This window comes from Ictidomys tridecemlineatus, chromosome 12 (genome assembly GCF_052094955.1).
Source record: "Ictidomys tridecemlineatus isolate mIctTri1 chromosome 12, mIctTri1.hap1, whole genome shotgun sequence".
Classification (NCBI taxonomy): domain Eukaryota; kingdom Metazoa; phylum Chordata; class Mammalia; order Rodentia; family Sciuridae; genus Ictidomys; species Ictidomys tridecemlineatus.
Genome location: NC_135488.1, coordinates 97,568,404 through 97,593,004, shown reverse-complemented (window position 1 = coordinate 97,593,004; position 24,601 = coordinate 97,568,404). Strand labels below are relative to the sequence as shown.

The following is a 24,601-nucleotide window of genomic DNA, read 5'->3' as shown; positions in this document are numbered from 1 at the left end:
GTTTTATTGCTCAGTGTCTCTTGCCCCACTCTCTCGGTACCTGGCCTCTGAAGACATTCCTAGGTGCAGATTGGATCTGAGGCTTCCAAGTACTGTGTGGCTTTCCACATGAGCACACCTGCCCCATGGTACCTATGCACCTGGTGATAGGTGCCACCATAGATCCAATCTGCACCCCCACAGCACTGTCAGGAACAGCCTTGGACTTGTCTCCCGAGTGTCCCTCTAGGAGTGTCTTACAGGGTGAGAGATGTGCATGTCACTAATCTGTTGTCGAGTGGCTATTCAGAAGGCTGTTGTGTGGCACTTCCTCCAGGGCTCCTCGAGGATTCCTGGCAAACACTCGGCATTATCCAGAATTCTAACCTCTGCAGTCTCCTGGGAGTGGAGAGGTGTTTTATTATTCTTTTTATTTGCATTTTTCTGATTCTGGAAAGTCTGAGCATCTGTTCACCCGTAAGGGGCTTTATGACAGTGCCCTCTTCCTCACACACAGCCTGAGAGTCTGTCCCAGTGCCAACCCCAGTGCCTGGCATCTGGGGAGATGCTCAGGGACATCCGTTGAATAAAAGCCAGCCCCAAAGCCCAGGTGAAACGTGAGTCAGATGCTGTAAGTCCTCAGCCTGTCAGCGCCAGAAGGTAGTCCCTGAGCAGAGTGTGCAGAGCACAGGAGAATGGGCAAAAGCTGCCCCACACCCACACCCACTGCCACCTCACATCAGCCATGCCAGGCCTCCAGCTGCCTGGACCTCAGCTTGAAGTGCCCTGTTGATGTTTTTGCCTGATGAGCTCTCTGATGGGGTTGCTTCTGCCCCTAAGTCCCCTATTGCGCAGGATCCCCCATCCTTCCCGCCTCACTCAGATGCTGCCTCCTCCTACAGACTCAGCCTGACTCTCTGTGGGTTGGACAGTCAGGCTCAGTTTCTTCTCTGCCTTCTCACTGGACTTTGACCGAGGTATCACTCAGTCAGCCCCCTGTATCTGCAGGCTCCACATCCATGACTCAACCACGGATCAAGACTCTTGGGAGGAAAACTGGGTCTGTACTGAGCATGCACAATCTTTCCTTGTCCATTATTCCCTAAACAATACAGTTTAACAACAATTTGCAGAGCATTTACATTGCATTAGGTATTGCATGTAATGCAGAGATGATTCAATGCATACAGGAGGATGTGATAGGTTACATACAAACACTACACCATTTTATATAATAACCTTGAGCACCTGTGGGTTTTAGAATCCATGTGGGGTCTGAGAACCATTTTCCTTCAGATTCAAGGAGGGCTATATTTCATATGGACTCACACCAGCCTAGCAATAATATTATCTGTGCATATCTCTGTCTTCTGCCCTGCCCACACTTCACTATGTGTCCCTGGGTCCCTCTTGATGGCCCCAGCACTGATTCTTGCACATGACTATTATTTACAGAGGATGCCCAGCCAGGTGGCAATGGCTCTGATATTCCAAGGGACATTGCCCATGTTCAGGAGAGCTGCTGAGAGCTACAGGGCCAGCTGGTGGGGAACATCTGCAAGGGCAAGGCATAGGCATGCGGGGCCAGCATGGAACTCTGGGGAGAGAAGCAGGCCCATACTTACTTGGCATAAGCTTTCTCCAGCAGGCAGGGCCAGAATTCTTGGTTGCCTTTTCGAGGACGTACAAAAAGGCAGTCTCTGCCTATGGCAGGCAGTCGATCATCAACCACCACTTCCACCCACTGGCCATACTGCCAGAACTGGAAGAGAGACACATGTATGTCTTAGGAGTGGTGAGGCATTAAGGAGCCTCTACAGTCCTCCAACCTAAGTAAAAAGACAGCCACAGTTGCAACAAGACTCCCATAATGCAAAAACAAACTAGACCCAGAGCAATCCCAGCTCACATTGCTAAACAGGAAAAGGGCGTGTCACCCATATTGGTAGATGGAGAAAATGAGGCACAGACCAAGTTAGCCCAGGGAGGAAGGAGACTTGGGTTCTAGTTTGGCTTTGCTGCTAACTCTGACCTCACATTGGCAAGTTCTTTGTGAATTGCAAGGACATGGAGACTCTCTAGGTTCTAGGGCACAAAGGGCAGTAGAGGGAGAATGTGCTAAATAACCAAGAAGAGTGGTAGATGCAGGATTGTAAGAGGGGCGGGAAAACCCACCAGGAGCTGAGAGCCTGAGGGAGGAGGTACGATTCAGGCAGTTGATGAGGAGATAGGGAAGGAATCTCCGGAGGTGCGACCACTCGGGCAAAGGCTTGGAGGCAGAATGATGCTCATGGCTCAGGAGGACGGAGATGGTGACAGTCTCCCTCTGGCCCTCCTGTCCTCACGTCACACTGGCACTGCCATTACAAAGAAATGTAACTGGCTAGCACTGCTGCTGCTAAGAGCTCCAATGAGCCAGATGTTCCTCTCCAAAACAGACTGTTTTCATCTTTAGCATTCAACTCTAAACAGTTCACCCGGGGACATGGCCAAATGAGGAGAATCCATTACAAAGCCAGACTTTTGAGTTTCTTTGCTGGCCTCCCCTATGCCGGATGAGCAGCAGGGCTTCCAGCTTCAGCCCTGAGCCTTGATGAAAGCAAGTCGAAGCCACAGGGGCTCCGCTAAAGCTGGGTGGATGTGATCTCTCATCCCCATGGCCTTTTCCACAGCTGGATGTCCCAGATGTCGGGCTGACACATCCAGCTGAGGACGCACTTTCAGAGCAGAGATGGAGACAAAGATATGTCAGCAGAGACAGCAAAGAACACGTCCTTAAGGACACGAATGCGTCCGTGAACTGCAGCTGACTCAGGCATACTGTGGGACTTGCATCTTCTCCCATCCAGCAGCAAGACGTGTAGGTGGCGAGGCAGAGGGAGTAGGCATGTTATCAGGAGCTGATCCCAGCTCCCAGAAGAGTCAGGGACTGGAAGCACCATTTAGGTTTTGAGCTTAACTGAGTAGCAACACACAGCAGAGATTGTCCAGTTGGTAGAACTGTATGTGAATTCTGGTTTTGACCCTTCATGCCCAAGCAACAAATGTTGGGTGAGACACTTCACTGTGACTCAGTTTCCTCATCTGTCAAATGATGGTAAGATTAAGAACCAACTTCCTTATAGGCAGTGACTGGGATCAGATGACTGTGAAAGCGAGAGTGTTGTTTTCAGGGACTGTTTGTCAACAGTCATTTTGTTTGGCACCCAGAGTAGAGCCTGGTGCCTAGAAGGTCTGCACAAATGAGTGCATCCTGGCTCCAGTAAGCTGCTCTGGTTACAATGACTAGAAATCACCCTTGCCTCCATCTTCTCTTACCAGAAATGCTGATGGAACTTTCTCTCCCTAGACAAAGAGAGCATCAGATAAGTTTGCTGTTGCAGGAGAGGATGTAAGTGGCCTGACTGGTGGTCAGTAATGGGACCATGAACCTATATTTCTTGGTCTGCATTACTGGATGAGGAAGGAGGTCTGGTGTCTGGACAGAGTTTCTACCCTCTAAGAACTATGCAGGCACCAGAAGTGTTTTGGGTAAAGTATCCAAGGGGCCATGGGCACTGGGTGCTCTCCAGAAGAATTGCTTGAGCACACAACCATGAGGAGAAGCCTTCAGAGCTCAGCACTGTAGATGCCTTTGGAGAACTGTGCAACCGTCTTTGTCACCTAGAAGGGCAAAGCGTGTCCTGCCTGGGTCTATAACCACTAAGTAACTCCTCCACCCCCGCCACCACCGCCATGTTGGCAGCTCCAGGGTGAGCCCAGGTGAGGTTCAATCCTGAATCTTCCAGTGCACTCCTCATTGTGTCCCTGGACCAGCAGTGGCAGCAGTATCACCAAAGTGCCTATCAAAAGAACCAGGATGCACACAGTGGGACCTCAGGAGGTGAGAACAGGGCTGACACATCCAGCTGAGGATGCACTGCAAGAGGCCCAGCAATGATGGAGGGAGACTGAGCAGGAGAAGGCTGGTCTTCAGATAGAAAGTTCACTGAATTCCAGGCAGGACTATTTCTTAAAGGCACACATCTGAATATATTCTAGAAAGATTTTTGACTTCCGGGGAAAGAAAGAGAACCTCTTAGAGATGTGCAGTTTGAAAGTACATTCTGCATACAAAGCCTGGAAAATAGATTAGCATTGGATTTTTCTTCTGTGATATTAGAAGCCACAAGACAATGGGACAACGGAAATTTTGAGAAAAGGAACATGTTCCAAGAATCCTAAATCTAACCAAAATGTCGTTTCTTAAATAAGAGCACATGAAAACCCTTCATGTAGACTGAGGAAATTATGCAAAGAGCTACTTCTAGCCAATGAAAGTTAAATTAGAACAAAAATCTCAAGCAATAAAGGTAGAAGAAACAGTGGTAATCAATGACTTCTTAACATGCTTTTTATAAGAAACAGGCCTAAAATAGTGAAAATGAAATTGGTATTTAAGGGACACGCAAAGATGTAAGAAGGAAAAGTAAATAATAGGAAGTTGGTGTGGCAATGTGATTGTCAGATAAAGAGAAATTCAAGGCCAAAGGCTTTAAGTATAACAAATAGAGATGCTACACAAGTTTATGCTAACAAAAAGATAAAGATCATAAACCTCTGGCCACCAAAGGATACAAGGAGAATATGTGCAGAGCCAGAATACTCGGAAGCATGAGAAGTCTCAAGAGGATGACTTTGAGGAGGAACTTCAATTGTCCATTTAGTATTTGATAAATTAAGCAGAAAAATTAAGTCCAGATAAAATAGAAAATTGTAGATAGTACAATCTGCAAATCAGAAAGTTTGATTCAGTGAATACTCTCATGACCCTAGATAACCTATATTCTCATGTCCGTGAATCATCAACAAAAACTGTCATAGACTTTACCATAACTAAAACTAGTTTAATAATATCCCTGAATGTTGATATTTTATGCTTTATATTCTTTGGCTATAATCTAACAAAACTAAAACAGCAACCAGATGATTGCCCTCTCCTATAAAATGTCATCATTTATAAATTAAATAAACTTTAAAGGAATAACCCCCATATGTATATGAATGAACAAACCAAAATTTAAAAACCAAAAATAATCATCTTAAAATGAATAAAAGTAAATCTGTGTGTGTGGGGGTATTGGAGATTGTACCAGAGTCTTGTGTCAGCTACTCTTCAACTGAGCTACATTCCCAGGCCAAAAGTAAAATATTTTATTATAAAACTTATAGATTCAGATAAGATCTCAGAGGAAAATTTATAGTTTTAAAAGCTTTTGTCATTAAAAAAGAATTCAAATACTAAACTGTGTAATTTCAATAAACAAAAAAGAACAATACAATTAACCAAGATAAAGAAAAAAGGAATTAATAAAGATAAAATTTAAATTAATAGCATACAAATCAAAACCTTAAAAGGAAAAAAATAGCATGAATAGTGAAAATCAAAGTTGATTTGTTTTAAAATATCAATACAAACAGATTAGTTGGATTAAGAAAAACTGGATTATGGAAAAATAGAAATATAGCACTGTTGTTGAGAAAGTAGATTTAGCCACAGATACAATGGATTCTCAGAGAATCACATGAGCAAATCTAAGGAAATGTATTTGGAAATACAGAAGAAATAGTTGATTTTTCTGGTAAAGAATAAATTTCAAGAATTAAGTTCAGTAGAAATAAGGTATCTGAGCAGGTTAATAGCCACTAAATATACAGAAGGAGTTAAAGAAATTATATTTTAAAATGTGAATTGGCAGGGTCAGCTAATTTAACCATTGTCTATTTTTTCTTTCTTTCATTTTTATTTATTTTACTTTCAAAGGACAGATAATGATTAGCAAATATTATTCAAATTATCTCAAATTAAAAAGTAGTCTCAATCTCAACCAATTCATTTTTAAAAGCTAGCATAATGCAAATGTGACAAAATAACAAACCAGAAGCTAATTTTACACTTGATACAGGGACAAAAATTTTAGCAAATTGAATCTGACAGTATATCAGGAAAGTATATTCCCCAAATCAAAGGGAGACAGGAATTTGACTCTTTTCACTTTGATTCAAAATTGTGAGTTGCTAACTAATGTGATGGGGCAAAGAAGAGCAAAATAAGTTCTACAAAAATTAAAATGAGAAACAAAATTATCTTTTAAAAAATTGGATTGCTTTGTTTTCTATTTTTATTTGTAGATGAACACAATACCTTTATTTTTGTATTTATTTTTTATGTGGGGCTGAGGTTCGAACCCAGTGCCTCATATGTGTGAGGCAAATGCTCTACCACTGAGCCACAACTCCAGTCTCGAGAAAAATTATCTTTACTTCAGTTATTAGGTAACTAAAATGATCCAGATTCTGCCAAATAACAAAATAAGAAATTATTAAAGAGTTTGGTAAGGTATTTAGATCCAGTTAAACATATAATAAATAGTAGCTTTTCTTTTTTCCAGTGATGCCTACTTGGAAATGAGCAGAACAAAAACAAACAAATAAACAAAAAAACCCAATTTCATTCACATTAGCTATAAAATTATAAAATATTTGAGCATATATTTACCAAGAAAGGTAGAGCACCAATAAGAAAACATAATTATAACATTTTACTGAAGGGCATAAAACTAGTTCTGAATAAATAGAAAGGCAACGTTTCTGGAAGAGAATAATTAAAACAATAAAAATGTAATTTTTCCAAATTAATACATAAATTTGATGCTAATACATTGTACATCACAGTGGCTTTTCTTGTTAATTAGACTAATGATTTTAAAATTCCCACAGAAGAATAAATGTGCAAGAAGTACCAAGATATTTTTGAGAAAATAATAATGAATAATGAAGGGGGGGATTTGCCCCAGGGGTTACAGCTTCCTATGATACTCCTGTAATCAAAATAACAGGACAAGGACACGGTGCAGGAATAGATACAGAAACAAGAACCCGCCATCATTACAAGGGTCTGAATCAATAACTCTTTTCTTTTGCTAATCATTACTGTCATTTCTTCTTATTTCCATGAAAACACTTTAATTCTCATATGTGTAATCAAGTCATAAGCCCCATGAGATAGGCTGTGTAACTAACACAGGAATGTCACTCTCATCTCAGGCTCCCAGGCCACAAGAATACCCATGACTCTGGCTTCCTCTGTACCTCTGTGCTCAAGGGGTGCTCTATCATCTAAGGAGTGACAGCAGCGTACATACCCGGAAACGGAAAATCCCTGCATACTGGTGTGAAAAGCTCTGGTCCATCAGGATCTTCTGCAGACACTGAGGGTTCTGGGTCAAGGAGCCCAGCGCTGCCAGGAACCAGCAGTCTCCTGGGAAGGGATAAAGTCATAGAGACCATGTGGACACACCTGGAAGACCCATCCCATGACTTTACAGGTCCTTGGCCCCCAGAATTGGCACACTTCCTTATGAATACAGGTTGAGCATACTTTATTTGGAACGCTTGGGATCAGACAAGTTACAGATTTGGGATTTTTTTCAAATTTTGGAATATTTGCATATACACAATGAGTTATCTTAGGGAGGGACTCAAGTTTAAATACAAAATTCATATATGTTTCATATGCACCTTATACACAGTGCCTGAAGGCAAATTTTAAGCAGAGCAATATTTTTAGTGCACCTGTATTTGACTGCAACCCATAACGTGAGATCAGATGTGAAATTTTCTACTTGTGGCAATAAGCTGGCTCTCAAAAAGTTTAGAATTTTGGAGCATTTCAGATTTTGAATGAAGACGGCTTAATGTATAACCCATATTTGCCCTCTGAGAGAAGAAAATTGGGGAAAGGATTCACTAGGGCCAGTTCCAAGCAAGTAGAGAAGGGACAGCTAATGGCTATTGTAGTGGTGGCGGTGGGGGTGATGGTGTGGTGAGGGAGCACGGGGTAACCCCAGCCACCCTTTGACAGAGCTGGATCCAACTTACACCTTGATTCTCTTATTGCCAAAGTGCTCAGAGCCAAAGTCATAGAAAATTCTGCTGCTAGCAAAGGTGGCAGTGGTGCTTTGTACCACATGGGAAACAGACCTTTGCTGATACTTGCTCACCTCCTACCTACACAGGGCCTTTGTAGGCCGCACAAGGATTCTCTCTTCTTGCCTTGAGGAATGTGGGCCTTGTGTTTCTCCTTGGGCACCATTGTGGGCCCTTTTGAACATGCTTATCCCCTCCCCTGAGTCTCTCCTTTACCTTCAACAGGGACAATTGTTTGAATCCTATTTCAGGAGGCATTGTGCTCAGTGCAGAAGCCACAGAGTCACACTTAGAGAGCTCCTTTCTCCAGCAGCAAAACCCTGTGAGTGGGCTATGGGGTGGTGGCCAGGTAGAAATTTTATTAGCAGGTGAAGTCCAAGTCCAAGGGCTTTGAGGAAAGATGTTGAGTTCTCACCTGCTATTCCTTGTTCGATGTCAAATCTGCTTGCATCTTCCAGGATGAAGTGAGGGGGAACCTCTGATAATTCCTTAGGAAAGAGGAAGAAAAGCTGTGAGCATCTTTCACCTCTTTATGCCCTGAGGTGGGACCTAAGACCTCATTCACTTTGTCTTTGAGGGATAGAGTTTAATTTTTAAACAGTTGCTTAAAATCTTCATTAGGTGGGAGGCTGAGACAAGAGGATCATAAGGGGGCGATCTAACATGGCTGCGGGCACGGAGAGATCAAGTCTCTGACCCCTTCAGCTGCACGGGCATAGGGAGTCATAAACTGTCTAAATGCTGTTTGCTCAGGATCACTAGGTAATGCTGAGCTGACGTGGATCTGGGACGAACAGTCTGGGCCTCTCGAAACACACACCAAGCCCAGATCGGCTGCATTCAAGCTCCAGTTCGCCTGCTTCTCCTGACTCAGCACTAACGATCCCGCTGAAACAACTGGTCAGCCCTTCTAAACTTACAGAGGTAAAAGCCAACCGAGCCTTCATAGGCAGTGGCCACAGGATTGAAACGGGGCTTGGGAGAGACAGTTAGGAGCCACTCGTTGCATTGGTCACCCGGCAAAGGGAACCAACAGACACCATTTGCATGGGATACCACCATGGCAGAGAACTGATGTCACGGGTGGAGGAGATAACTTCATTGAAACCAGCGGCAACAGGTGTGTAATCCCCTAGCCATCCCTCCCCACACATCGGGGAAACCTTAAGGGCCCCTCCCAGCTCTCCTGTAAGGGCCCCTCCAAGCTCTCCGGTGAGCACGATAGCCAGACCGAGGGAATCAGGAGTGGCGTGGGACTCGTGGCGCAGAACTCCCGGCTACCGCTCCCACGAGTGCTGACACCTGAGGTCTCTTGCACCACAGGGGTGTGGCTACCGGAGGGCAAGCAAATTCGCTGGGGGTTCTCAGCCCCAAGCTCTATAAACTTAGGGTCTGAAGGAGGCAAACAAGGAGAGTGTGCCCAGGCGTTCATGAAATCAGGGCTCCCAGGAGCAGCAGACCTGGCATGTAGCCAGTATTGTGGTGAGCGTCACAGGTGAGAGGGGCCTGGCTACAGGAAAAGTGGGGAAGTGACTAAACACAAGAGGAGGCCCTAGGCACTCATGATTGGAGACCCGCCCAGTCTGGGAGGAAGAGCTGCTGCACAGTGATTGGTTCCCACCTATTGAGAGGAGAAGCTTGGCCCAGTGGGCACAGCTCCACCTACTGGAAGAGAAGTTAATCTAACTCTATGACTGCATTTATTATTATTATTATTATTATTTTCTAAATTTGGGGTTTTTTTTCTTTCATTTTCAATTTTTTGTTGTTCTTTAACTCTTTTTTAATGTTTTTAATTTTTAAAAATTATTTTATTTTATTATTATTGTTTTTTTTAATTTTAATTTTCATTTTTTTATTATCATTATTATTTTTTTTAAAAAAATTTTTCTTTCTTTCTTTATTTTCTAGTTTTTTTCTTTTGTCTTTTCATTTCTTTTCAATTTTCTTATTCCCCCTTCCTTGAATTCTACCTGCCTACTCTTATTCTCTATAGTGACTTCTTCCCTTCCCTTCTAATATCTTTCCTCCCAAGCATCAAATAAATTTATAAGAGTAAACAGTAACTCAGCAGTCAAACAGAACAAGAAGTAACATGAGCAGCATAAAAAAGCAAGGAAGAAAAGGAGTACAAACAATGAAGGACAGCCTAAATATTCAGGAGGACCTAGAGTCATCAGAAAAATGGTCATATAAAGAACTCAAGGAACACCTAAGACAGATGGAATGGAACCTTAAAGAGGATATGAGACAGCAAATCCAAACAGTGAAAGAATTGAAAATGAATTACATAAACAGATAAAAGAAGAAGTTAAGCATCTTTATCAGGAGATAGAGATTATAAAAAAAATCAAACAATAATTCTAGAAATGAAGGAAATGATAAACCAAATTAAAAACTCAATTGAGAGTATCACTAACAGAGTGGAACAAGTAGAAGCCAGAATGTCAGATAATGAAGACAAAATTTATCATCTTGAAAAGAGTCTAGCCAACTCAGAATGGCTGGTAAAAAATCAAGAGAAAAACATCCAAGAGATATGGGATAACATAAAAAAACCAAACTTACAAGTCATCGGGTTAGAGGAAGGTACAGAGATTCAAACCAAGGGAATGAGTAACCTGCTGAATGAAATAATTACAGAAAACTTTCCAGAAATAAAAAAGGAAATGGATATACAAATTGTAGATGCATACAGGACACCGAGCACACAAAATCACAGTAGACCAACGCCAAGACACATTGTTATGAAGATATCCAATATACAGACCAAAGAGAAAATATTAAAAGCTACAAAGAAAGGAGGCAGATTACATTCAGTGGTAAACCAATAAGGTTAAGAACAGATTTTTCATCACAGACGCTAAAAGCGAGAAGATCCTGGAAAACCGTATTTCAAACACTGAAGGACAATGGATGCCAACCAAGAATTCTGTATCCAGCAAAATTAAGCTTCAGGTATGACAATGAAATAAAAATCTTTCAAGATAAACAAAAGCTAAAAGAATTTTCAGCCAGAAAACCAGCATTGCAAAGCATCTTGAGCAAAACACTACATGAGGAAGAAATGAAAAACAACAACCAAAACCATCAGTGGGAAGTGCCTCGATAATGACAGAGGGCAGGGGGAAAGCTAATAATGGAGAAGCAAACTGAATTTTAAAAAAAGATAAATAATCAAACATGGCTGGCAGTACAAACCATATATCAATAGTAACTCTAAACGTTAATGGCTTAAACTCTCCAATAAAGCGACATAGGCTGGTAACATGGATTAAAAAAACAAATCCAACAATATGTTGCCTACAGGAGACACATCTGATTGGAAAAGACATACACAGGCTGAAGGTGAAAGGTTGGGAAAAAATATACCACGCACACGGTCCTCGTAAGCAAGCAGGGGTGGCCATCCTCATATAGAATAAAATCGACTTCAAGACTAAGTTAATCAAAAGGGATAAGGAAGGACATTATATACTGTTAAAAGGAACCATTAACCAACAAGACATAACAATTATCAATATTTATGCACCAAATAATGGGCCTGCAATGTTCATAAAACAAATTCTCCTCAAGTTCAAAAATCAAATAGACCACAACACAATAATTATGGGTGACTTCAACACACCTCTCTCACCATTGGACAGATCCTCCAAACAAAGTTGAATAAAGAAACTATAGAACTCAATATCACAATCAATAACCTAGACTTAACTGACATATATAGAATATATCAACCATCATCAAGTGGATATACTTTTTTCTCAGCAGCACATGAATCCTTCTCAAAAATAGACCATATATTATGCCATAGGGCAACCCTCAGTAAATATAAAGGGGTGGAGATAATACCATGCATTTTATCTAATCATAATGGAATGAAACTGGAAATCAATGATAAAAGAAGGAAAGAAAAATCCTACATCACATGGAAAATGAACAATATGTTACTGAATGATCAATGGGTTACAGAAGACATAAAGGAGGAAATAAAAAAATTCTTAGAGATAAATGAAAATACAGACACAACATATTGGAATCTATGGGACACAATGAAGGCAGTTTTAAGAGGGAAATTCATCGCCTAGAGGTCATTCCTCAAAAAAAAGGAAAAACCAACAAATAAATGAGCTCACACTTCATCTCAAAGCCCTAGAAAAGGAAGAGCAAAACAACAGCAAATGTAGCAGAAGGCAAGAAATAATTAAAATCAGAGCGGAAATCAACGAAATTGAAACAAAAGAAACTATTGAAAAAATTAACAAAACTAAAAGTTGGTTCTTCGAAAAAATAAATAAGATCGACAGACCCTTAGCCATGCTAACAAAGAGAAGAAGAGAGAAAACTCAAATTACTAACATACGGGATGAAAAAGGCAATATCACAACAGATGCTACAGAAATACAGAAGACAATTAGAAATTATTTTGAAAACCTATATTCCAATAAAATAGAAGATAGTGAAGACATCGATAAATTTCTTAAGTCATATGATTTGCCCAGACTGAGTCAGGAGGATACACACAATTTAAACAGACCAATATCAATGGATGAAATAGAAGAAGCAATCAAAAGACTACCAACCAAGAAAAGCCCAGGACCGGATGGGTATACAGCGGAGTTTTACAAAACCTTTAAAGAAGAATTAATACCAATACTTTTCAAGTTATTTCAGGAAATAGAAAAAGAGGGAGCTCTGCCAAATTCATTTTATGAAGCCAACATCACCCTGATTCTGAAACCAGACAAAGACACCTCAAAGAAAGAAAACTACAGACCAATATCTCTGATGAATCTAGATGCAAAAATCCTCAATAAAATTCTGGCGAATCGGATACAAAGGCACATCAAAAAAATTGTGCACCATGATCAAGTAGAATTCATCCCTGGGATGCAAGGATGGTTCAATATACAGAAATCAATAAATGTTATTCATCACATCAATAGTCTTAAAGATAAGAACCATATGATCATCTCCATAGATGCAGAAAAAGCATTCGACAAAGTACAGCATCCCTTTATGTTCAAAACACTAGAAAAACTAGGGATAACATGAACTTACCTCAACATTGTAAAAGCTATCTACGCTAAGCCTCAAGCTAGCATCGTTCTGAATGGAAAAAAATTGAAGGCATTCCCTCTAAAATCTGGAACAAGATAGAGGTGCCTCTATCACCACTTCTATTCAATATAGTTCTCGAAACACTGGCCAGAGCAATTAGACAGATGAAAGAAATTAAAGGCATAAAAATAGGAAAAGAAGAACTTAAATTATCACTATTTGCAGTTGACATGATTCTATACCTAGAAGACCCAAAAGGGTCTACAAAGAAACTACTAGAACTAATAAATGAATTCAGCAAAGTGCCCACCCCTGGCTCACCCATAAACTGAATTTGGAAGACCCTGTCCTTCTCCAACCTCCAACCCCCACACACCCTCCCACCAGAAAAAAGTGATGCTAGAGGGTTCCATGGTACAGCAACATCTGGGGGGAAACTTGGGGGATCTCAGCAGGGTTGTGAGAGTTCCTAAGGGAATCCCCAGGCACTTTGAGGGCACACTGGGCTGAAAGTCCAGCTCCTTCCCCAGAACTGGCCCACCTTCTAGTTTGTCCCTACTAAGGGCCCACAGGATTATCCTACTGAGGAGTCAGTGCAGCTCTTCCTGATCTCCACTGCATAGTATGCATAATTTTGCATAATTTCTTTTCACATTGACAAATAAATAAGTCCCCAGAGAGGAGGGTTGCACCGTAGAAATAGATTAAATTGCCCAACAGCCATGAAAGTCCAGAGTGTTGCACCTTGTAGAAACTGCTATACTAGTACAAGTGGCCAGTTTCCTGGAGGGGACCCAGATGGGACAAACAAAGGTGTGCCCCTCTGCAAACACATTGCACCGGGGAAGGGCATCCTCTTACCCAGCCTCCCCTGCCTTCTTAATAACTAACTGACCATCAAATGCCAGGAGGGGCACCCGCAGGCCCTGCCTGGAGAGGGGGCTCCTCTGCCAGAGCCATGGTCTGGCTGGACTTGGGGGTCCCTAAGCCAAGCAGTCAGGGAAGAATGCCCTGGGGGCTTCAGCTGTGTGCACAGGGCAGACAGCCAGTTTGAAAACAACTTGGGGCACTTTAGTAACCGCTAATTCTCCCATTCTACTGTGAAAAGGAACTACAAGTCTCAAAGAAGGGCTGTTATTTCACTCTCAATCACTCATGTGTTTCTCCCTTTGTCTCTCTGTCTCTCTGTCTCTCTGTCTCTCTGTCTCTCTGTCTCTCTCTCTCTCTCTCTCTCTCTCTCTCTGTCACTGGAGAGTGAACCCAAGTGGATTCTACCACTCAGCTACATCCCTAGCCTTTCTAATTTTATTTCCAGACATAGTCTTGCTAAATTTCCTGGGCTGTCATTGAACTTGCAATCCTCCTGCCTCAGCCTTCCGAGTAACTGGGATTATAGGCGTGTGCCAACACAGCCCAGATTTTGCTCTGTTCTCTTAACCTACCACCAGCTCTTCTGCTGCTGTCCTGCTGCTTTCCCTCCATCAACCTGCATAAAGGCGGGCAAGTGCATTCAGAGGTGTCCTTCAGAGAGACCTGCTGTGGTTTCCTGCCCTGACATTTCTCCCCAGATGACCTGAAGACCTTGAACCATTTTCTCTCTTTTGCAGAGGCTCAGTTTCCTCATGTGTAAAATGGGAACAGAATGTAAAGACAGTTAGGAGACTCAAATGATGAAATAAGGTAATGGCTGCTGTTTTTGAAATCCTGGCTGAAGGCTGGCTGTTTATTCCTGGATTATTGCCTGCAGGCTCCAGACAGCCTTGCAGAGCAGTGTGAGTCCTTCCATTCTGCAAATGAGGAAGGAAGTGAAATACTTAGCACAGCGTCCTACAGGGTATATATTCAATAAATATTGACTCCCTTCTCCTGAAATACCTGCAAGGTTAAAAAGGCTGAGCTCATAGATAAACCCATAGGCTCAGATGCATTTGTGCTAGACAGAATAAAAACATGAATTAAAAGCCATCAATACATAGATATTAGAAAGAAAAAGACAAAAGGGCCTCCCAAAAATAGCAAATACAAGTGATGAAGAGAACAATTGTGAATTGTGAGATGAATCAGAAGAACAGCAAAATTAATCAAGTAAAAAAAAAAAAAGTTGTACTCAGGATAGGCAATTTACACAGACCCAACCTTTGGCACATGTGGTAGAGAAACCCAAACAAGATTAGATAAAAATGGGTTTTGGAAATATTAAAATAAAAAGTAACATTCTATGCTAGTTAATTAAGAAATACTAGTAATTTCTAAATAACTTTATACAAGTAATTTTAAAAAATTAACATGGCTGAAATGACTCAAGTATTTACTAACTAGAAATCCCAATACCTTTGGGATAATATTTTTACGATAAGGAGTAGCTCCCTAATATATCTGTAAAGGCTTCCAGGTACATGCAATCTTCCTGCTGAGTCTCTTGGATTTATAGAGAATAGACAGTTCTTGTGTCATTTACCAGTTCAGTGTTAAGAAGAAAAAAATATCTTGTTACCAATTAAGAAGCCAGTATAGCCTTGATGGTCAACCTGAGAGAACACACACACACACACACACACACACACACACACACACTCACACACTATATAGTGTGTGTGTGTGTGTGTGTGTATTTATATACACCAGACTGATTTTGCCTAATATATTACCATCAAATAGGATTTGCTGTAGAAATGCAGAATGCAAAAATGACTTCAGAACTTCTAATAACATGAACTAGCATTTCTAGGGGTAAAGCGTTGACATTTCATGTCACTAATTGCTATGAAGGCATTTAATACACAAGTTTTTATATTTTGCCAAAATAATAAAAGTTATAATTAAAAAGAAAAAAATTAGTGAATTAGGAACAGAGGCTATTTTAGTGCGATGAAAATTAAATGGAGATTATTTCAAACATGAAATCAATAGTCAACCTCAAGTTTACACAGAAACCCTGCAATCACCTGTGTCCAGATGGGCAGGCACCTGTGTCTCATGTCCTCTAGGCACATGACCTTCCCTACCGTGGGCTGTGAGAGGCCACCACAAAGAGGAATAGACATGCTCAGAAGCATTTTTGTCTTTTATCTGATTTCCTGAGACAAGACCCATAATGAAACTAAGTACCTGAGACAAAGCTCATAAGGAAAATAAGCCCTGGCCTGGGCAGGTGCCCGGTGACCAGGTGGGCAGGGCACTAGAGCAGTGGTGGAGTCAGCGTGATCAAATGCTAGATCAGATCAGGCTGAACTACCGCCTAAGGGTGACTCAGGATCCCTGGGCAGCCCCGCCTTCGCAGTTCTGATTTCCCAGGTCAGCCAGAGGTGCGGTGCAGGATGGACACGGTTCCTCAGGCCAGGTGAGGCCCAGCGAGGGTGAGGGAGAGCTGAGTGATTTGTTCCAGTTCCTACGGGGGCAGGCTAGGAACTGGGCACTCTGCCCACGGGGAGCCGTGCTCTTTCCTCTAACCCCAGCAGCAGTCACAGTCTTCTGAGCTTTAGGGTCTCTGACTCCGTGAGATGGCCTGGGCCCTGGAGGGCTTGGAAACGCCCAGGTGTACACAAGGAAGCGGTGGGGGTGAATTTGATGTGTCTTCCTCACGGGAACAGAGGCAGCCCAGGTAGCTGGGGAATATGATTTCTGGCTGTGTCTGTGCAGGTGTTTGGGGGCGAGGTTAGCATTTGAATTGTGGGGATCCTAAAGCAGTTGATCCTCCCCAGTGTGGGGGGATATCTTCCAATCCACTGAGGCCCTGAATAGAACAAAAGGCTGAGAAAGTGAATTAGCCCCTTCTCAGCTTGAGCTCTCTCCTGTCCTCAGACTGAAATGACTCTAGTGGCTCCCCTGGTTCTCCAGCCCCTAATGCAGATGTAAGTCTGTCTCTGGCCCTCCTCCAGCTGCAGCTTGCAGATGGAATAACATAGGGCTTCTTAGCCTCCAGAGTCACATGAACCAACAGCTCCTAAAAAAATCTTTCTAATAAATGTATCAATAGGACATATATATTAGGATGTATATATAACTCTATCAATAGGGTGTGTGTGTGTGTGTACAATAGGGTATATATGTTAGGCTATGTAATAGGACATACAGTCAATGTACTTATCAAAATAATAAATATTCAATATTTATAACTTACACATGCGTCTCAGTGAGATACATATCATTGGTTTTGTGTCTTGGAGAACCCTAAGTAATACAGTCAAACTAAGTAATTTCAGGAATTGAGTTCTGGAGGGGGCACATTTTTCGAGCAAAGTTTGGGGTGATCTCTGTTCTATTAGGTATTTCAGAAGCTCCTATAACGCAAGAGCTCCTGGGATCTTAGCAAATAGCCCCTCTGAAGTGGTTCATCAGCCCCTGTCCCCTCATTGCCTCTGGAGTGTCTCTCCCAATGTGACAGCCTTGGCATCACTCTGCAATCTCTTCAAAGGCTGCTCAAGACTTCCCCACACTGCATGCTGCTCTGGATGAGGAGACACTATGCATCTTGACATGTGGCCCTTTCAGACAGTGTCCAGAGGTAAGCCTTGGGCGGGTAGAACTTCACACCCTTTAGTTTTCCTAGAGGGCTTTGATATATTGCTATCAAAGTTCTTTGATTCAGTGGCAATTGGCTGTTGGCATAGTCACTTCTGTCACCTTCTGTTACCTGTTGCCTGATGGGACATCAACGCAATTCTCCCTACACCCATCTCTCCACTCTTTAACCTCTTCCTTTTCTCAAAAACACATTTTGGTACCAAGCTGAATCATTTCTAGTGAATTATCCCATCAGAAACTGCTCTGGCTGTGTGAAGATGAACACCGTTGTGGACAGGCAGGACTTGGCTCTGGGATGGCCACAGGCAGACCCACAACCGGGCTGCTGCTGAGCTCTGAGTGCCCAGTAGACAACATGCTTTTGGCACCCAGCCCATTTGTCATTGAAAACTGGAATGTTTTTTCACTATAGAATGGGGACAAAGATGACCTCCTTGTCCATTGGTCTGACACACATTGGTGATCATTGTGAAGCTCCACTATCTACAATGCTGGGCCATCTTATACAGTAGGCACAAGCCACATGTGGCTATTCAGATTTAAATTTAATAAAATTAAAACTTCATCTTGGTCTATACCCAAAGGACTTAAAAACAGCATACTACAGGGACACAGACACATCAATGTTTATAGCAGCACAATTCACAATAGCTAAACCTTGGAGCCAACCTAGATGCCCTTCAATAGATGAATGGATAAAAAAAATGTGGCATATATACCAAGTGGAATATTATTCAGCAATAAAAGAGAATAAAATCATGGAATTTGCAGGTAAATGGATGGAGTTAGAGAAGATAATGCTAACAGAAGTTAGTCAATCCCAAAAAACCAAATGCCAAATGTTTTCTCTAATATAAGGAGACTGATTCATAGTGGGTAGGGAGGGGAAGCATGGGAGGAATAGACAAACTCTAGATAGGGCAGAGGGGTGGGAGGAGAAGGGAGGGGGCATGGGGTTAGAAATGATGATGGAATGTGATGGACATCATTATCCAAAGTACATGAATGAAGACATGAATTGGTGTGAATATACTTTGTATACAACCAGAGATATGAAAAACCGTGCTCTATATGTGTAATAAGAATTGTAATTCATTCTTCAGTTGTATATAAATTTTAAAAATTTAAAAATAAATAAACAAATAATAATGCTTCAGACTAAAAAATAGAATAAAATAAAATAAAACTTCAGTCCCTCAGTATCATCAGCCACATTTTAAGTGCTCAAAAGCCACATGTGACTAATAGCTATAGCATTGGATAGCACAGAAAGAACGTCTCCAGCATCACGGAAGGGTCCCTGGGACAATGCTGATCGATTTAGTGAGGGTGATATCATCTACTTCACAGGACTGTGAGGAGAATTAAATGAAAACTGCACAAAAAGTGCAAATAAAACTAACACATGCATGCTCTCGATAAACGGATTTATTATTGCTATCCATGATATAAAATTTCTCCTAAAAGGGAGCTACTCTAAGTATTCCATTTAATTCAGGGGAATGTGGCACAGACACCCCAGATGTAAGTATGATTCTTAGTATTATCTCTTGCTGAGAGCGGGGGGTTACAGGAAGCACTGAGACTGATGAGTTGTTGAGTCCCTTCACCACAAGGTCACAGGCTGTTTATGAAGCTGAGTGGGGCTGTGGGGAGGGGTTGGAAATTCTTTAAAGGAAAACAAAACAAAATAGGTGGAGAAGGAGCGTCTTCTTAAACCAAAATTTGATCAGCAAAATGGATTCGACAGAGGAAGGGAAAGTAAGAAAAGGGAAAGAGGGAGAGAGGGCCATTAAGGGCAGCATCAGGTCAGGAATCTTTGTTTAAATCCTGGGTCCTTCCCTCCCTAACCGTGTCACCTTGGTGAGTCACATCACCTCTCTGAACCTCAGTTTCCTTTTCCATAAAATTAGAAAACAAAGGACACAAAGATTTTATGGAAAGTCCTGTACAATGTTAGGTATTGTCGATTCTGAAAAGGGACACATAGAAATGTGATATTTAAAAAGAAACATTGAAGTGAAGAATGACCTCCAGTAGAATTCAGGAAAGCTGTTGGACAAGGAGAGTAAGGGGAAAAACACAATGGCCCCTAGCTACCTCTATTTTAGGCTCCTGGTACGATTCTGTATGAATGGTTTCATGTCTATTTGCCTCAGTTTCTCATTGCTTCTAAAATGCATCACAGATTGAGGCATGGCTGGAATTAGATAGTAAGAAAAAGTCAACCCTTTCTAAATAGAAATGTTATAAATTCCTCAACACTATAAATATGTCTCACATCTATTGCTCAACACCTGTAAGAGTGAGAAAAAAAACCTACTGCTTCTAAAACAATCTCAGTGTTTGAAATAAATTAACAAAGAATGACCCTTCAAAACTTTTTCTTCTTCTTCCTTTACTTCAGTATGGGGCACTGAACCCAAGTGTGCTTTACATTGAGCAACACCCCCAGCTCTTTATCTATCTATTTATTTATCTATTTATTATTTACTCACTATTTATTTAGAGACAGAGTCTCACAAGTTACCCAAGCTGGCCTTGAACTTATGATCTTCCTGCCTCAGCCTCCCAGGTAACTGGGACTCCAGGTGTGCACCACCAGGTTTTGCTCAGAATTAAAAAAAAAAAAATACAGTTCACTTGCCTCAGTTCTGCACAGGTAAAGGCCAGAAGAAATCATTGGTGTGGACTTACTGCCCTTGGCTGCTGCGATGGACCCTGGAAGGCTGAAACACCTTCATTTTCCTTTGAGCACCATCCTATGATTCACCTGATCTCCATGAACCCTTGCCCCCTAACCCCATACAAATCTGTCCTCATGTAAGCAAGAGGTGTCGTCTCCAGAGCTGGAGGATTTGACTTGTCCTTCTCATGGGCAGAAGTGAGTTAACTATCTACACACCAGACAGATACTTTTGGGGTTGCACAGCCTCTCATTGGGCATCTTCAGAAAAATGCCCTCGTTGGGCATCATTAGGACTCTCACTGGGCATCTCATTGGGCATCATCAGAACTCTCACTGGGCATCTCATTGGGCATCATCAGAAAATACCTGAACCAACTGTGTTAGATGTGCTCAGTAGAGAGCTTGGCATTTCATCTGTGCTCAGTGTGTCTTTATAGTCTCTCTGCTTCCCTATTAGAATTTACTCAAAAGGAATATGTCTTGTCAGTCATTTATACTGACCATCATTCACCTACTAGATTTTATACTATTTTTTTTTCTTATTAAAGGTTCTACTGGAGCTTTTGGAAACATGAACAGGAGGTTGGAGTCTCAGGATCCTCAAAGTGTTTCTTACCTGTCCCTTTCTCATCAGTAGTAGTCCTCATGAGATTATGAGAAGTTTGAATCTGCTGAGAAATTCCCTGTGGAGCTTCATGCTCTAAAACTACGATTACTCTAGAAAAACTAGTGGGGCTCACCCTGCTGCAAGGTGGAGTTAGAGGCCATCTACTGAAGTGGGGGAGTCAGGGTAGCTCGAATGCTGCCTTGAAATATCTCCCTAATTTTACAGTGGAAGTCTGAAATTCTTTTATAGGCAATCAACCCTTTACAAGATTGAGAATGTGAATATAAAAGAGGCCAGGCAATTATTCAAATTCATCCCATAGTATAAATGACCAGCATGATATATCCCCTTTGAGTGCATCCTAATAGGGACAGAAAAAAGAATATAAAGACACTGACATCCAAAGAGAATAAAGGGTGACAGACTGATAGATGGGCTCGATTATGGAGGAGGGAGAGACCCTAAAGACCAACTACCACAGTCCTCATACCAATGGCTTTTCATTTTCCCATGACAGAGCTGAGGCGTTTTAATCCAGTGGTATACTCAGGGTTAGAACTGGGTTAGAACCGAAGATCTGGGCTCTGGCTCCTGGCACGGGATCTTCCCTTCCCACTGAGAGGACACAACACTGTAGCAGAGGGTCCCAATGTATTTCATTCTCCTTCCAGTTTGGTTTGAACCACCCATGACAATGGCTCCTTTCACTGGGAGGTGCCATGACAGGCAGCTCCGAGGGCCGCAGAGCTGCGTGTGTTCTCGGGGTATGGACTCACCCATGGCCGCTTCCACTCCAGGAAGGAAAGATTTTTTCCCTGGAGCAGCTTCTGTCCTATGGAAGAAGCCTCAGCTGGAAACGTCTCATCCTCAAATGGCAGGCGCCTGCGTAGGCAACGATCCCGCAAGGAGTGGAAGTCCTGATCATTGAACTTGATGACAGAGGTCTCTGACAGAGGCTCTGGGTTATGTGCCATGACTCGCCTTAGAAGACTTCTGAGGTCCTTTCTTTCTGGTGAGAAAAAAGAATGTTTTTAGGGGTGAGATGCCCAGGCCTTGCATCATCAGATGTGAGTCCCAGAAGAGCACTCCTATCTCCCCACATTTATGCTGTGCCTGGTGGCATAACCAGTGGATAGGTGAGCCTCAACTGAAGTTCAGCATCCTTATTTCCAGTTCAGCATTCAACTCGCTGTACCAAGCAGCCTCTCAGTGTGCTGACAAGTGCATGAAAGGCTATGGGGGTTATTTGTACATTTAATGAGCATTTATTGAGCACTGACCTTGGGCCAGGCATTCTTCTGAATGCTGGAAATCCAGAGAGAACCACATCATGATCTTTATAATTTCAGGGCTCATTATCAAGTGGAAAAGATGGATTAGACATTTCAGCAGCCAGCTATCATTTGATAGAAGCTGTCAATTAAAAATGTGTACAAGAACTTGTGGACCTAAAGAGGAGGAGCTAGCAGCTGTCGTAGACAGTCTGGGATTATCCTCCCACAGGAAGTTGGAGGAGGATATTCCCACATGACTCTCCTACAGAGAGTGAATTGTGCCTTTAAGGAAGAAGGATCTGCCAAGTGGAGAATGGATAGGTAAACTATTTTCTTAGAAAGTATCTGCAGGTGCCCTGGGTAGCAAGGGCTTGAAGGCCCAGGAGCTGTGTTGGCAGGCCATGGGGTGTGGAGGGTTCAGGGAGCCACTGGGGGATTGGTGGGTGGGGGGTGGGTTTAGGGAGCATTGGAAGAGATGGCCAGAAAGGCAGGTTGGAAAGCTGGATTGAGATGTTTTTATACCCTTCAGGTACTGCAGGCCCACTGAAGACTGGAGACCTGATCAGATCTGTAGATAGGATGGTGCTGCAGGGAACAGGTGGAGCCTGGAAGCAGGGATGAGGCTAGGAGGCTGCTGCCTCTGTCCCTGTGAGACCCTGATGGAGCATTAGTGGTGAAGAAGGTGGAGGCGAGCCAGATTCCAGTGTCATTTCATAGGTAGAGCCAATAGGATTTGAGATTGAATCAAATATGGGAGGTGAGTGGGGAGAAGAAAAGGCAGTGCACCATGGGTTTTGAAGTTTGCTCTCTCCTCTCACCTCTTACTGTTTCTATTATCCTGAGCTGGTATTCAAGCTGGTGGACCCATGTCTCTATCTGTATGGAATGACTCTACCAACCCCATTGGGTTCATTGTGGAATTAACTCAGATTTGACCTAATAGATCAACCTGAGTGACTGTCATACTGTAGGCATTCAATAAATGCTGGTGTCCAGTTTCCCTAAAGAGATTTCAAGGATGGGTGAGGTTTCTCATTCAGATAGCCACAGGGAGGCAATTATTGCTGTTTTCCAAAATATCATCATATCCTCAATCATGAGATTAGCCTCGATTTGAATCCCAAATCTACCTTATTAATGATGGCTTCTCAGGCCTCAAAGGAGTGTTTTGGAAGCTTGTTTGAGTGGCACAAAAAACCCTGAGGACCAAGTGTCCCACTGATTACTGAATCTCAGTGGAAAAAAAAAAGTCAAATGATAAAGAAGAAAGAACATAAATAACTTACAAAGAAAGAGCATGAGTTTGCAATCAAGATTTTGAATCTTAGAAAAACACATGCAAACTTGAAATAACTTCACAATTATCTTGCAGTTCTCTTATAATGGTATGTGGCAAATTCTGTAGATAGCAGATTCATAGGCAGAATATCACCGATTAAGTGTCATTATACAAGTGTATTTGGAAGGAATAGTACATACAATTGTCTTCCAAAAAGGATGTGAATAATTTTCATTTGAACTGTGCAAAACTGGCATTTTTATTGATCCAAAATAGTTGAATAGAGTCGTATTCATGTGGTATAGGCTAAGGTAAATAGTGGTTAAATACAGGCAGTTTCATTTGATCTTACTTAATGTGATAGATGAATTTCTTCAATCTTATCTTTGGAAAATAACAGACCAAAATATTCAATATTTCCCACCACTCGCAATGGAGTTACATGGAGAGCCCACAACAAATTAAATAAATAGTGATGAAGCTAAAATAATGGCAAGCTATCATTCAAGAGCAAGAAAATAGTGATAGAAATTGCTTGTCAATTCGAGACAAAGGCAATGATATCTGGTAATGAAGAGCTGAGAGATTGTGGGTTTTCTACTCTGTGCGTGCTCAGGGATGGGGCCACCAGCACAGCATTGCCAAGCTCCCACCTCTTGTCAAATTGGAGTGTGATAGACTCCAGCAATGAGCTATTTTCGGTTCATGAAAACCAAATTGTAGTTACCCTTAATAACACAATTACAGGATTGCTGGTAAGCAGCCCTAATACTAGGTGAAAATAAAAGTCTAAAGAATTTTGCTTCATTTTTCCATCAGAACTATACAAAGGCCTTTCATGTGAGAATCCATTCCAAACCCATCTGGGGGACCTCACTGCCCACTATGGGTTGGAGAGTGGGCTGGTCAGACTTAAGGAATCCCTGTTCTAAGATTCACCTTCCTCATTTGTGAAATGGAGATCATAATCGTATTACACACATAATAGGGTTGTTGTGAGGCTCGGATGAAATCATGCTTATAGAATGCTCAGCACAGTGACTAGTAAATAGAAAGCAGTCAATACATAATGGCTATTAGTTCCATGATCATTATCACTTGGAGCTTGGAAGGATTGTGCAGAAGCCAGACACCCTCTAAGGACTGACTTATGGCCAAGGACAGGCGAGGCTCAGAGGGGCCTGCAGGGGTGAGGGCTGCCTGGGTGATCTACTATGCCT

At 42.1% G+C, this 24,601-nt stretch overlaps 1 protein-coding gene across 1 annotated transcript in view; it reads right to left on the bottom strand.

The window, feature by feature from the left end:
- Positions 1-24,601, bottom strand: part of Capn13 (calpain 13) — a 70,304-nt gene that overhangs the window by 33,893 nt on the left and 11,810 nt on the right. Inside the window, exons 2-5 of the mRNA XM_040271542.2 lie at positions 21,605-21,837; positions 8,363-8,435; positions 7,164-7,279; positions 1,605-1,741 (exon numbers count right to left, since the gene is read on the bottom strand). Of these exons, the coding sequence (XP_040127476.2) occupies positions 1,605-1,741; positions 7,164-7,279; positions 8,363-8,435; positions 21,605-21,802 (524 nt within the window). The 5' untranslated portion in view covers positions 21,803-21,837. The remainder of the gene's footprint in view (positions 1-1,604; positions 1,742-7,163; positions 7,280-8,362; positions 8,436-21,604; positions 21,838-24,601) is intronic.